Below are 15,725 nucleotides of genomic sequence, written 5' to 3'. Positions count from 1 at the left end.
GGCCACGCCATCGCCTGCCCAGAGCCAACCCCCCAGGCCGTCACTCACCTCAACGCTGGTCGGCGTGAACCTGGAGCACAGGGTCACACCGATGAAAAGGAGGTTTAATTTACGTCGACGTGAACGGTCATCACATCGACGGGACTTCGGCCCATCCGGAAGGGAGAATATCGCCAGGCTGAAAATCGGCTGCCTTGCGCAGACCCGTGACATTCTCCGACGGCAGCGGCGACATTAACGCCCTGCCGACTTTTCTCCCTTTGGAGACTTCGGCAACCGGCGGGGGGCGGGATTCACGGTGGCCAACGGCCATTCTCCGACCCGCTGGGGGGTCGGAGAATGACGCCCCTGATGTACGGCAGAAACCAGGAGAGATTAAATGACAAAAGGTTTCATGGTATAAAAGCCAGGGCAAATGGTAAAGGGACAAAAGTATCCAAATGAAGTACGAATGCTTGCATAGCAGCTGTCCAAAAGAAGGAACAAGAAAACCAAACCAGCAAAAATAAATAAAAGGGAAGCAGAAGTTATGAACTGATATTGGTGAAGTTGAAGCTAGAAGGCTTAGGGATACCAAGTCAAAAGATGAATTGCTGTTACCCAAGCTTGTGTTGAGCTTATTTGGAACAATGTAGCAGGCCATGGGCAGAAAAGTTGGAGTGGGGGAAAAGGTGGAGAATTGAATTGACAAGCAACAAAAATTCAGGGTCATGCCTTGCAGACTGAATGGAGGTTTCCACAAAGCAGGCACACAACTTGGTGTTTGGTCTCCCTAATGGAGGGGAAACCAAACTTGGAATAAAGTTGACTAAATTGAAAGAATTACAAATAAATTGCTGTTTCTTGGGAGGAATGTTTGAGGTCTAGGCTAGTGAGAAGGTAAAAGAGGTGTTGCATCGCCTGCGTTTGCATGGTAAGATACTGTAGGAAAGGAAGGGGTTGTTAGAGGCGATTAAGGAGTTGTCCAGGGTGTCGTGAAGGTATCTTAATGCTGAAAGGGGATGGCAGGGGCAGATAAGTAGGTGATGCGAATGAGAACAAGAGGAACCTGATCATGGTTTTCGCAGAGAGGGTAAGGGGTGACAGGAGAAGTGCATGAAATAGATCGGACACAGTGAGGGTCCAGTCAACCACGCCGGGAGGGATTCCTCGGTTGAGGAAAAAGGAAGGCATTTTGTATGTGAGAATTACACAGATCTGCAGACAGAATCTGATGCAACCCGATGTCTTCCAAGGCCATGTTGGCCAACCTCAAGTAATTGGAGGTCCATGCCTCTTCAATAATTCCACTACCAATCTCTACTGTCTATTTTCAAGATCTATTTTTAAAAAGACTTAATTTACATGGACTGCATTCTGGGGAAGGAAGATAATTTCACATACTAACAGCCCTCAGGAAAAATAAATCTCCTCATTTCCGCCTTACAAGGGAGACCACTTAATCTTAAACGGTGTCCCTGAGCTCTAGTCTCCCCCAGAAGAGGAAACATCCTCCAGGTATCCAGCCTATTGGCTCCTCTCAGGATCTGACATCTCAATAAGATCACCTTTCATTCTTCTGAATTCTGATGGGCATAGGCCCAACCTGTTTTCATAAGATAACCCCCTCATCCCAGGATTGAGTTGAATGAACCTTCTCCGAACAGCTTCTACTGCAATATCCTCTTTCAAATATGGAGACGAAAACTGCACACAATACTCCAGATGTAGTCTCACCAAGGTCCTGTACGGCTGCAGTAAAACTTCCCCAATTTTAATATTCCACTCCCTTTGCAATAAACACCAAAATTGGTGTTTGTAATTCATGTAACCAGGACCACCCAGCTCCCTCTGAACCATAAAATTCTGCAATTTCTCTTCATTTAAATTATATATTTTTCTATTCTTTCTGCATATTTTCCCACATTATACTCCATCTACCATATTTTTGATGACTCACTTGTCTATCTCCCTTTCCAAATGTTCTACATCCTCTTGACAACTCTTATCATCTACCTCCCTGTCATCGGCAAAACCTTTATCCAAGTCATTGAAATAGTTTGTAAATGATTGTGGTCCTAGCACTGACCCCTGTGGCAATCCAAGTTTCAGTTTTCCAACCTGAAAAGGACCCATTTATCCCTACTCCACTGCTGCCTGTTAAACAATCCTTTATACATTCTAAATATGCTACCCCCCTAAACCATGTGCTCTTGTGTAGTAACCTTTGAATTGGCACTTTATCAAGTTCCTTTAGAAAATCCAAGTACATGACATCTGCAGGATCCCATTTAGCCACCTTACTGGACACTTCATCAAAAAGCTCTACTAAATTAGGTAAACATGATTTCCCTTTCACAAACCCATGTTGACTCTGCCGAATCAAACTATGATTTTCTGAGTGTCCTGCTACAACCTCTCAATAGTGGATTCTAGCAATTTCCCTATGACAGGTGTTAGGTTAACTGTCCTGCAGTTTCCGGCTTTCTGTCTCCCTCCTTTCGTGAATAAAGGTGTTACATTAGCTATTTTGCAATCTACTGGGACTCATGCAGAACATAAAGAACTTGCCAGATTATAATCAATGAATTTACTCTCTGGCAAACCACTTCCTTGTAAGACCCTGGGATGCAGGCCATCTGGTCTAGATTTAAGTAACTCATACAGGGTGAAAAACATATGTAATGTATTGTCCAAGAATAAAGCAGAAAGGGAGACCGGTGGGAAATCAGAGAGGGAACTGGATAATTCTTTTAGTGAATGCAATAGTTTAACAGTGTGACAGATTATAAACAGTATATTTTCTAAGTCCTCAACTGAAATGAGATACTGAGCTTCCTGTCTGTAATTTATCTTCAAAGTACCTTGGTGTGGCCTAAGACTCGGTCTACGTTTTGGCATTGTATGTTTTGAACTTTGGAGCCAAACAAATACTTTATCAATTCTCTATATTTCTATTTTATAGATAAGAATAACAGAGTACCCACCTCTGTAGCAAGACGCAGGATGAACATCGGCAGCCCCTCCAGAGCTGGAACATAGTTTTCCAAGAGGAGAGGTAATCCAGTTAGGTTTCCCTCCTAGAAATGACCAGTAAATACATTCTAAAAATGGCTTTAGGTTGAGGCATTCTCCAGTATCCAATATGAAAAATGGGTGATGTTTGCTGCCACCAGGTGGCCAGTTATATAACTGCAATGACTGGCACTTTATATAGCCTTAATTTACTATATCCATCTTTAGTGAGAAATGCTCTGAACTGCTCGAGCTGGTGACTCCAAATTCTAACAATCTTTAGTCACTAATAGTACACTAACCTCATCAATACCAAGGGAAAAATAATCTTGCAGCATTTCAGATTTTGTCTTCAAAAAATCTACAATATATTCTGCTAATCCTTCTTTGGGACCATCTTCTTCTGTCCAGCCGCTTTCTGGGCTATCCAGTGCCAGCATAGCCAGTTCATACAAGGGGGCAGGGCTCTGAGAGTAAGGGAAAGAACAAACTCAAAGTCTTGCGTTGCAACCAAATCACTAAGACAAAGAATAACGCCACACTTACCGACAACCTCAACACTCCAAAATTACCAAAGTCGTAGATGAAGATCTGGTAAAATAATTCTTGACTGAAAGAAAAGCACAAATTGTGGTCAGAAAATGGGCACAAGTAAAATAATAATCTTTATTAGAGTTACATGCAGGCTTACATTAACACTGCAATGAAGTTACTGTGAAAATCCCCTCGTCAGATACACTGAGGGAGAATTCAGAACTTCCAATTCACCGAACAAGCACATCTTTTGGGACTTAAATGGCATGCCACAAAAGTAGCATCGCTATGAGATCAGTCAGTTCAAAGACAATGGCCTGGATTCTCCTCCCTATGACACCGGCAACGCGGATCACGATCAGGCGGAGAATAGAGCATCAGGCCGAAATCAACCGTGACTGACCGCTATGCTCCAGCTGCCCACGGGGTTCTTGCCTGCTCGCCAGGGGAGGATGCTAATAGATGCAAATGGATCTTAATGACCCTTTTGCATCCACTTAGCAGGCCCGACACCAGAGTCGCCGGACCATCACGATTCTCCGGTCTGGGAATCACATGGGCGGGGTTCACTACAGGTATCACCAAATGTGAACCTAATGTGGTGAGGTAACTCCTTAACATCAAAAGAGAGTTAAGTGCTGTCAATTTCCAGCTCAGCACTTCAAAATCATTCAAGCGTGAATGGGTGTGATTGGAATGCACTCAACTCTTTGATTTGGTTGATGTTTGTAAACATTGTGGTTAGAGTGAAGATGAATGAAGCAAGGCTCACAGCTGTTTTGTGGAAGCTGTCAATCACAGCCCACTATGAGAAACATACATAGAAATTAGAAGCAGGAGGCCATTCAGCCCTTCGAGCCTGCTCCACCATTCATTATCATGGCTGATCAAGTTCAATAACCCGATCCCGCCTTCCCCCATATCCCTTGATCCCTTTAGCCCCAGGAGCTATATCTAATTCCTTCTTGAAAGTACATGACGTTTTCGCCTCAACTAACTTTTGTGGTTGTGAATTCCACAGATTCGTGACTCTCACGTCAGTCCTCAAGCTATGATCCCTAGTTCCCCACCATCGGGAAGATTCTTTCTGAATCTACCTCATCTAATCCTGTTAGAATTTACTATGAGATCCCCTCTCACTTTTCTAAAGTTCAATGAATATAATCCTCACTGACTTAGCCGCTCTTCACGACAGATTCACAAGGAAACCAATTGTTACTCTTGCGAAAGAGTATCCTTCGCTCTCAATATACACCCATTCAATTGATAATCCTATGTTTGCTACCAAAGTGGATAACTTCATATTTATCCACATTATACAGCACCTGCCATGCATACGCCCCTGGGGGAGGGGAGGGGCAGTTGGTTCGCCCCCGAACTTGATCGGAGGGGGGGGGGGGGGGGGGGGGGGGGGGGGGGGAGGAGAGACACAGAAAATTCGACGAAAGGTAGCAATTCTTCTCTGGTCGGAGAGAAGTCTCCAAAATGGAGAATCCTGTCCAATAATAGTTTTTTTAAAAATATATTTTTATTAGGGTATTTGCAAGTTTTTATAATAATAACAATAACAATGACATAAACATGGTATAATAAACATTTCCACCCCCATCCCAATCTTCACACACCCCAACCATAAAACAACAATCCGCGCTACCCCCCCCCCCGCCACCTTGGAATACTGCGTCTGCTGACATTTTAATTTTCCCCGAGAAAGTCGACGAACGGTTGCCATTGACCCTCTTAAGGCGAACTTTATTTTCTCAAGACTGAGAAACCCAGCCATGTCACTAACCCATGTCTCTACACTCGGGGGCTTCGGGTCCCTCCACATTAATAAAATCCATCTCTGGGTGACCAGGGAGGCAAAGCCAAGAAGTCAGCCTCCTTCGACCCATGAACTCCCAGCTCTTCTGACACTCCAAAGATCGCCACCTCTAGACTCGGCACCACCCGTGTTTTTAGCACCGTGGACATTGCCTTGGCAAAACCGTGCCAAAACCCTCTAAAGCTTCAGGCATGCCCAAAACAGGAGGACATGATTTGCTGGGCTTTCCGCGCACCTCGCACACCTGTCCTCTATCCCGAAAAATCTGCTCATCCGGGCCACTCGTGTGCCCGGTGGACTACCTTAAATTGTATCAGGCTAAGCCTGGCACATGATGAGGATGTATTAACCCTGCTTAGGGCATCCGCCCACAGACCCACCTCTAACTCGCCTCCTAGCTCGACCTCCCACTTGCCGTTAAGCTCCTCCACCGGAGTTTCCTCCGTCTCCGAAAGCTCCTGGTAAATACCTTACCCTCTCTCATCCAGGTACTGGAGACTACTCTGTCCTATATCCCCCGTGGCGGCAGCAGTGGGAAGGCCGGAACCTGCTTTCTCAAGAAGTCTCACACCTGTAAATACCTAAAACCATTCCCTGCTGGCAATTCAAATTAATCCTCCAAGGTTTTCAAGCTAGGAAAGCTCCCATCCATAAATAGATCCCCCATCCTTCGAATTCCTGACCGTTGCCATCTCCAGAACCCACCATCCAGCCTACAAGGTACAAACCGATGATTATTATAAACGGGGTCCAAACCGATGCTCGCTCCACTCTCTTATATCTCCTCCATTGCCCCCAGATTCTCAAAGCCGCCACCACCACCAGACTTGGAGTATTGGGGCGGCGAGAACGGAAGAGGTGCCGTTATCAGTGCTCACAAACTTGTGTCTTTACATTACGCCACTTCCATCCGCTCCCATATCGACCCCTCCCCCACTACCCACTTCCTAATCATGGCTCTATTAGCCGCCCAGTAGTAGTTGCAGAATTCGGCAGTGCCAACCCACCCTCCCCCTGACTGCGCTCCAGCAACACTACCTTCACTCGCGGGGTTTTACCTGCCCACACGAAGCCCGAAATAACCTTGTTCACCCGCTTGAAAAAGGCCTTCGGGATGAAGATGGGGAGGCACTGAAAGACAAACAGAAATCATGGGAGGACCCTCATTTTCAAGGTCTGTACCCTCCCCGCCAGTGATAGCGGAAGCATGTCCCATCTCTTAAAGTCCCCTTTCTGTCCAATAATAGTTCTACATACTCTTTTATACAAAAGGAAAAAGCTGGAAACCTGACATAAAGGCAGAACATGCTGGAAATACTAAGCATCTGTAGAGTATATTTCAGAGTGCACTGGAAACGGTTTTGTGGTTGACTCCTGTAATAACTCTCACGAGGCCCACAGGAACACCCCAATTGATCTCCATGTGGGACTTATGGAATAAGAGGTTCCCCGCTAGTGGGCGGAACCTATCCAGCTGGGGCTCGTTACCAGGTTATGTAAACGTCAGTCCGGATAGGGACCGGCATTCTGGTAGTCCCGACGGGGATTTATTTGTGTGTACGCTGCCGTAGCAGCTTTTTCTGTACTACAATAATTGCATATATTTACGTACAAGGGCCTCCGGAATATTGCCGTACAGGAACGAGATCGAGAAAGTTTTAAAAATACCACTCTTTGCCAATTTAGAGGCCTTTGATGCAGGCCTGGAGGATTGGGCTCAATATGCCAAGTGAATGCGCTATTTCTTCCATGCGAATGGCATCAGGCGAGAGGACTGACAGAAGGTAACCCTGCTAACCGCTTGCACGACCCCGATCTTTGGCATAATCAAGAACCTCACTTATCCGGCAGCCCTGTAACTGAAGTCCATTGGTGAACTAGTGGAGTTAGTGGCCCTTGCACCCCTGGGTGCCTTTTGCATGCTGACTTTGCCAAGCCATTCATGGGGTCCAAGTAGCTGAACATGCAACAGATCCCCACCATCACCTCGAGAACTACAGTGGAGAAATCATTTAGCACCCCGGTGTAGAAGCCAGCTATTTTCTATAGGTAAAATACAGCTATTTAGCATTAAGCCCCTAGTCTATTAAATACCCAGTTTAAAACTCACTCATAACCTTAGGTCATTCCAAAACACACATAGAAAATACAGCACAGAACAGGCCCTTCGGCCCACGATGTTGTGCCGAACTTTTGTCCTACAAATCAATCTACACCCCAGCATTCTACCGTAATCCATGTACCTATCCAATAGCCGCTTGAAGGTCCCTAATGTTTCCGACTCAACTACTTCCACAGGCAGTGCATTCCATGCCCCCGCTACTCTCGAGGTAAAGAACCTATCTCTGACATCCCCCCTATATCTTCCACCATTCACCTTAAATTTATGTCCCCTTGTAATGGTTTGTTCCACCCGGGGAAAAAGTCTCTGACTGTCTACTCTATCTATTCCCCTGATCATCTTATAAACCTCTATCAAGTCGCCCCTCATCCTTCTCCGTTCTAATGAGAAAAGGCCTAGCACCATCAACCTTTCCTCGTAAGACCTACTCTCCATTCCAGGCAACATCCTGGTAAATCTCCTTTGCACCTTTTCCAAAGTGTCCACATCCTTCCTAAAATGAGGCGACCAGAACTGCACAGAATGTGGCCTTACCAAGGTTTTGTACAGCTGCATCATCACCTCACGGCTCTTAAATTCAATCCCTCTGCTAATGAATGCTAGCACACTATAGGCCTTCTGCACAGCTCTATCCACTTGAGTGGCAACTTCCAAAGATCTACGAACATAGACCCCAAGATCTCTCTGCTCCTTCACATTGCCAAGAACCCTACCGTTAACCCTGTATTCCGCATTCATATTTATCTTTCCAAAATGGACAACCTCACAGGGTTAAACTCCATCTGCCACTTCTCAGCCCAGCTCGGCATCCTATCTATGTCACTTTGCAGCCGACAACAGCCCTTCTCATTATCCACAACTCCACCAATCTTCGTATAGTCTGCAAATTTACTGACCCACCCTTCAACTCCCTCATCCAAGTCATGAATGAAAATCACAAACAGCAGAGGACTCAGAACTGATCCCTGCGGTACACCACTGGTAACTGGGATCCAGGCTGAATATTTGCCATCCACTACCACTCTCTGACTTCTATCGGTTAGCCGGTTCGTTATCCAACTGGCCAAATTCCCCACTATCCCATGCCTCCTTACTTTCTGCATAGGCCTACCATGGGGAACCTTATCAAATGCCTTACTAAAATCCATGTACACTACATCCACTGCTTTACCTTCATCCACATGCTTGGTCACCTCCTCAAAGAATTCAATAAGACTTGTGAGGCAAGACCTATCCCTCACAAATCCGTGCTGACTATCCCTAATCAAGCAGTGTTTTTCCAGATGCTCAGAAATCCTATCCCTCAGTACCCTTTCCATTACTTTGCCTACCACCGAAATAAGACTAACTGGCCTGTAATTCCCAGGGTTATCCCTATTCCCTTTTTTGAACAGGGGCATGACATTCGCCACTCTCCAATCACCTGGTACCACCCCTGTTGACAGTGAGGACGAAAAGATAATTGCCAACGGCTCTGCAATTTCATTTCTTGCTTCCCATAGAATCCTTGGATATATCCTGTCAGCCCGGGGGACTTGTCCATCCTCAAGTTTTTCAAAATGCCCAACACATCTTCCTTCCGAACAAGTATCTCCTCGAGCTTAAGTCTGTTTCACACTGTCCTCTCCAACAATATCGTCCCTCTCATTCGTAAATACTGAAGAAAAGTGCTCGTTCAACACCTCTCCTATCTCTTCAGACTCAATACACAATTTCCCGCTACTGTCCTAGATCGGACCTACCCTCGCTCTAGTCATTCTCATATTTCTCACATTGAGCATTTCAGAACACAGCTGCAAACAGAACATAGACCAGCAGAATTCCTATGCAGCTAACAAATACAATTCCAAGATAAAGTAACCCAAGGACAAGCAGGTTTATGCGATAAGGAAGCCGAATCGCATTCCATAGTTCATACAAGAATATATTTTAGGTTAATGTTGCCTATTAATGACAGACGGCTGAACGTCGAATCAAACTTGTGATTCTAACCCAAACCAATTAGGATTAGATCGGCGTATAGCTAGATGGCTAAAGTCTGATATGATTTAGTATAACCGTGTAAGATCGTACGGCCATTTCTTACTTCATGAATCATCAACACTTTGATCTAACTTTCTCGCTGTCTCTCTATCTTTCATATATCACTTTCCAACTCTGATTTTTGAAGTTATCGCAAGCTGTTTGCCGTGAGCAGGGAGATCATTTCTGTATTACTTGAACGTTGAATTGTCTACAAGATTGTTTCTATTGAGTCCTTCGCTAGCTGGACTTATTAGAGAACATGACTTTAAATCATTCTCAATTGCAATCAATAGAGACAAATATAACAGATTCTTATTTGCGCCCGAGAAGTTTTAGCTCAAATTTCTACTGAGTTTTAGTGATCGCAAAGTGCCGCTAAATCCGCATGGTAGATCTCTACAACTGGCGTAGTCGGCAGGATACCAGAGGTACTGGTAATTGACAATAGGACCCCATTCACTAGTGAAGTGTTTCAATCACTTGTATGTGTCAACGTGGTAAGGCACAGCCAGACTCCTCCAGATCACCTGTCCTCAAGTGGTTTGGCAGAGCTGGTGGTTCAAACATTCAAACAAAGCATGAGGAAACAAAATACGGGCTCCCTTGACACAAAGCTGGCAAGGTTCCTATTCTATTCTGGGACCATCTCTCGCATCACAACAGGGGTAGCACCGATGGAGCTATTAATGGACTGACGCCTATGAAACCCGCCTGAGCCTGACATTTCCAAGTCTAGGCGGGAAGCCGGATCTCCAAAAGAAGTACCACTGGACGCCTAAGGAAGCTATAAACAGGGCGACGGCGTGCCTATCAATAATTTCAGGGACTGCACCCATTTGGTTCCTGGGACCGTGTTGGAGAGAACGGGCCCGCTTTGTACAAGGCCAGAACTCGAGAGAAGACCGTGCGGAAACATGTGGACCACCTCAACAGCAGGAAATTCACATTGGAGGAAACCATGCCAGGCACATTAATGCCTTCACCACCCCTTGTACCGCCATACAGTCAAGAGGCACAATCCACCGTGGGCCAGCATCCGGGTCGACAGGACGACGACCACTCAGCCACATGACCACATGAAAGCGGAAGGATCAGCACTTACGGACGATGCCACAACCCGAGCTGAGCCCCTGGCAGTGACCATCTGTCGTCCTGTTGCCACGTGGGTTGGCCAAGTCCCGATTTAAAATGGAGAACAGCAAAGGCTGAAGGGAAATTCAGCCAACACAGGCAGAAACTAGCCGGTGCAAGTTACTGTGTATTAAACTCTGCAAAAGCCCAGACAGCATCGATACAAGCAGCCATCTGCATAATAATGTAGCAGCCATCTACATACTAATGAGCGATCCCCGGGAACAATCAAAACATTTGGGATAAATAAAGCCAAGCCAGACTCTCCGGCGCCAGCAGGAGCCAACACAAAAGAGGTTAACGGACACCTCAAGACCGCCCATCGATCAGGGAACCGCTCCAGTATTGGAGAAATCGAACCAAGCGATTGGAACAAAGTCCAATCACTTGGAACCAGGTACAGGGTCCGCCCTGAAAGGCGGGAAGCCCCTGGGGACTATAAAGTTAAGCCCCCAAGTTCAAATCGTTCTTCTTGACCGGGTCACTCAGCAACACGAACCAACCCTGGACAATGACCGGTGCAGCTGCCGCCGCTATCCAGTAAGTCTTAAGTCAACACTCGCTACGAGATAGGTGTTCCTAGCTACCAATCCGTACCAACTTCGAATCCCGCAGACTCAGAACCCGAACGAAAGGCCATTTGTTCCCCTGACCTGGTGGGCCAGCCCGAAGCTAAGTATAGGCCTGTTAGTTGTAGAAGTAGCTTAGAAGTAGAATTATTTGTGCATGAGTAGCGATTACTGTGTATAATAAATGTGCTTTGATTTGAATCTTACTAATTGGTGTATTGAGTTATTGATCATTACTTGAACTTGAACCTCGTGGCGGTATCATAAAGATACCTGCTGACTCGAGAGCAAAGGTTATAAAACAGAGCCAATTGAACCAACCAAACGTTAGCAACAGTCCGTTACGAAAAAGGCAATTGACAACTCAATATACAACCCTCTGACCCAGCTCCACCACTGGCAGAAGCACAGTGATACGTGAAGTGGTGAAGAAAGCCCTCTCAGCTGGTTACTGGAGGGAAACCAAAGGACTTTGTGGAGGGGGGGGGGGGGGAGAAAAGAGAGGAAGAGGGGAGCAATAACCCTTACATGGTACATGGAAATATCCTAATTGATTCCCCCGTGGAACTAGTGGAATAAGAGCTAGTGGACAGAGGCCTGCCCAGTTGGGGCCCGTTACCAGGCTATGTAAAAGCTGGCCTGGACAGGGATCGGTGTTTTCTAGGACTACAATAAACTCACATTTATTTACCTACAAGGGCCTCACGGGTCTTCATGACTTCCTTTGTTAAAACAAAGGTTCCAACCAAGCTGAATCAGTAAATATGCAAGAGATTCTGCTCTCACTATAGACTGAGAGTAATGTTAATAAGTCAGCCCATCCATTTTCAACACTCCCCAATCATTATAATTAATTATAACAATATGATATGAACACTGGAAGACCAATTCTCCACTCTGCTCCCTTTTGGTGAGACTTCATGCTTGGAGCAAAAATTTACCAGACTGTGGAAACTGCTCTAAAATCATATTTTATGGAATCCGAGACCAATGGAACTAATTTTCTCAGTCATTCCTTCCTCTCCCAAAACCCAAGCTTGGTGTTACCCAATCACTACCTTCTGATTAATTTTGTCTCTATTTAGCCTCACCAATTCCTCGAACATGGGCCACTGGCATCAGCTGGAGTCACAACAATAAAAGGAAGTCATCCCTGAAGGTGGTTATTTTCCAAGAGAATAGTGAACCAGATGACTGGCGCCTGCGGTAGATGCCAATTCACTGAATTCCTTCAAGGAAGAGCTGGACTTGTTCCTGGTTGTGGAAAAGATCACCTCTTACAAAAGGTCTTACACAGAATCATCTGGACCAGACTGATCTGCTGAACTAGCTTAGATGGCCTAAGCAGAGAAGTTGTTCCCGATTGTCTCCAGCAGCATTCCCAATATTGTCACAAGTAGGCTTACATTAACAGTGCAATGAAGTTACTGTGAAAAGCCCCTAGTCACCACACTCCGGCGCCTGTTCGGGTGCATCGAAGGAGAATTCAGAATGTCCAATTCACCTAACAGCATGTCTTTCGGGACTTGTGCGAGGAAACCGGAGCACCCGGAGGAAACCCATGCAGACACAGGGAGAATGTTCAGACTCCGCACAGACAGTGACCCAAGCCGGGAATCGAACCTGCGACCCTGACACTGTGAAGCAACAGTGCTATCCACTGTGCTACCATACCGGGGATGCAGATATACTGTGATGCAGAGGGCATTATAGTTGTGTAGAGCAAGCGCAATGCACCAGTATACACTTTCCTGTCAGTCAATGTATGTTTTTTCCCACATTGTGATGCTTTTAATGAACTTGTTTAATTTGTTATGCTGGGCACACTAATACCAAACAATCACAGGAGACACTTTAACAATGAAATGCCCTGATTTTACTTTAACCCCTTTATCATCGAATTTACAGTGCAGAAGGCCATTCGGCCCATTGAGTCTGCACCGGCTCTTGGAAAGAACACCTTACCCAAGCCAAAACCTCCACCCTAGCCCCGTAACCCCACCCCACCTTTTTGGACACTAAGGGCAATTTAGCATGGCCAATCCACCTAACTTGCACATCTTTGGACTCTGGGAAGAAACTGGAGCACCCGGAGGAAACCCACGCAGACACAGGGAGAACTTGCAGCCGGAAATCAAACCTGGGACCCTGGAGCTGTGAAGCAACTGTGCTTACCACTGTGCTACCATGCTGCCCATAGTCCTGTGGGCACAGTGCCTGGTTGGATTTGAAATTGTCCTGATTAACATGAAATGAAAATCGCTTATTGTCACAAGTAGGCTTCGAATGAAGTTACTGTGAAAAGCCCCTAGTCGCCACATTCCTGGGGGGGGGGGGGGGGGGGGAAGATTGGTTAGTGCTCTTTGGGGGGGTTTAAACTAATGCAGCAGGGGCATGGGAACCTGGATTGTAGTTTAAGGGTAAGGGAGAATGAGAGTATAGAGGTCAGGAGCTCAGATTTGACGTCGCAGGAGGGGGCCAGTGTTCAGGTAGGTGGTTTGAAGTGTGTCTACTTCAATGCCAGGAGTATACGAAATAAGGTAGGGGAACTGGCAGCATGGGTTGGTACCTGGGACTTCGATGTTGTGGCCATTTCGGAGACATGGATAGAGCAGGGACAGGAATGGATGTTGCAGGTTCCGGGTGTTTTAGTAAGCTCAGAGAAGGAGGCAAAAGAGGGGGAGGTGTGGCGCTGCTAGTCAAGAGCAGTATTACGGTGGCGGAGAGGATGCTAGATGGGGACTCATCTTCCGAGGTAGTATGGGCTGAGGTTAGAAACAGGAAAGGAGAGGTCACCCTGTTGGGAGTTTTCTATAGGCCTCCAAATAGTTCTAGGGATGTAGAGGAAAGGATGGCGAGGATGATCCTGGATAAGAGCGAAAGTAATAGGGTAGTTATTATGGGAGACTTTAACTTTCCAAATATTGACTGGAAAAGATATAGTTCGAGTACATTAGATGGGTCGTTTTTTGTACAGTGTGTGCAGGAGGGTTTCCTGACACAGTTTGTTGACAGGCCAACAAGAGGCGAGGCCACATTGGATTTGGTTTTGGGTAATGAACCAGGCCAGGTGTTGGATTTGGAGGTAGGTGAGCACTTTGGGGACAGTGACCACAATTCGGTGACGTTTACGTTAAGGATGGAAAGGGATAAGTATACACCGCAGGGCAAGAGTTATAGCTGGGGGAAGGGAAATTATGATGCCATTAGACGTGACTTGGGGGGGATAAGGTGGAGAAGTAGGCTGCAAGTGTTGGACACACTGGATAAGTGGAGCTTGTTCAAGGATCAGCTACTGCGTGTTCTTGATAAGTATGTACCGGTCAGGCAGGGAGGAAGGTGCCGAGCGAGGGAACCGTGGTTTACCAAAGAAGTGGAATCTCTTGTTAAGAGGAAGAAGGAGGCCTATGTGAAGATGAGGTGTGAAGTTTCAGTTGGGGCGATGGATAGTTACAAGGTAGCGAGGAAGGATCTAAAGAGAGAGCTAAGACGAGCAAGGAGGGGACATGAGAAATATTTGGCAGGAAGGATCAAGGAAAACCCAAAAGCTTTCTATAGGTATGTCAGGAATAAGCGAATGACTAGGGACAGAGTAGGACCAGTCAAGGACAGGGATGGGAAGTTGTGTGTAGAGTCTGAAGAGATAGGCGAGATACTAAATGAATATTTTTCGTCAGTATTCACTCAGGAAAAAGATAATGTTGTGGAGGAGAATGCTGAGATCCAGGTAAATAGATTAGATGGCATTGAGGTACGTAGGGAAGAGGTGTTGGCAATTCTGGACAGGCTGAAAATAGATAAGTCCCCGGGACCTGATGGGATTTATCCTAGGATTCTCTGGGAGGCCAGGGAAGAGATTGCTGGACCATTGGCTTTGATTATTATGTCATCATTGGATACAGGAATAGTGCCAGAGGACTGGAGGATAGCAAATGTGGTCCCTTTGTTCAAAAAGGGGAGCAGAGACAACCCCGGCAACTATAGACCGGTGAGCCTCACGTCTGTAGTGGGTAAAGTCTTGGAGGGGATTATAAGAGACAAGATTTATAATCATCTAGATAGGAATAATATGATCAGGGATAGTCAGCATGGCTTTGTGAAGGGTAGGTCATGCCTCACAAACCTTATCGAGTTCTTTGAGAAGGTGACTGAACAGGTAGACGAGGGTAGAGCAGTTGATGTGGTGTATATGGATTTCAGCAAAGCGTTTGATAAGGTTCCCCACGGTAGGCTATTGCAGAAAATACGGAGGCTGGGGATTGAGGGTGATTTAGAGATGTGGATCAGAAATTGGCTAGCTGAAAGAAGACAGAGGGTGGTGGTTGATGGGAAATGTTCAGAATGGAGTTCTGTCACAAGTGGAGTACCACAAGGATCTGTTCTGGGGCCGTTGCTGTTTGTCATTTTTATCAATGACCTAGAGGAAGGCGCAGAAGGGTGGGTGAGTAAATTTGCAGACGATACTAAAGTCGGTGGTGTTGTCGATAGTGTGGAAGGAAGTAGCAGGTTACAGAGGGATATAGAT

At 46.1% G+C, this 15,725-nt stretch overlaps 1 protein-coding gene across 2 annotated transcripts in view; it reads right to left on the bottom strand.

Moving 5' to 3' along the window:
* The window catches only part of mlh1 (mutL homolog 1, colon cancer, nonpolyposis type 2 (E. coli)), a 124,808-nt gene that overhangs the window by 8,611 nt on the left and 100,472 nt on the right, over nucleotides 1-15,725 (bottom strand). For both annotated transcript variants that reach the window (XM_072467323.1, XM_072467324.1), the window contains exons 15-17: nucleotides 3,541-3,604; nucleotides 3,297-3,461; nucleotides 2,967-3,059 (exon numbers count right to left, since the gene is read on the bottom strand). In XM_072467323.1, coding sequence (XP_072323424.1) covers nucleotides 2,967-3,059; nucleotides 3,297-3,461; nucleotides 3,541-3,604 — 322 coding nt within the window. The remainder of the gene's footprint in view (nucleotides 1-2,966; nucleotides 3,060-3,296; nucleotides 3,462-3,540; nucleotides 3,605-15,725) is intronic.

This window comes from Scyliorhinus torazame, chromosome 11 (assembly GCF_047496885.1).
Source record: "Scyliorhinus torazame isolate Kashiwa2021f chromosome 11, sScyTor2.1, whole genome shotgun sequence".
Classification (NCBI taxonomy): Eukaryota; Metazoa; Chordata; class Chondrichthyes; order Carcharhiniformes; family Scyliorhinidae; genus Scyliorhinus; species Scyliorhinus torazame.
The sequence above is the reverse complement of the archived record's forward strand: the minus strand, read 5'-3'. Positions and strand labels throughout refer to the sequence as shown.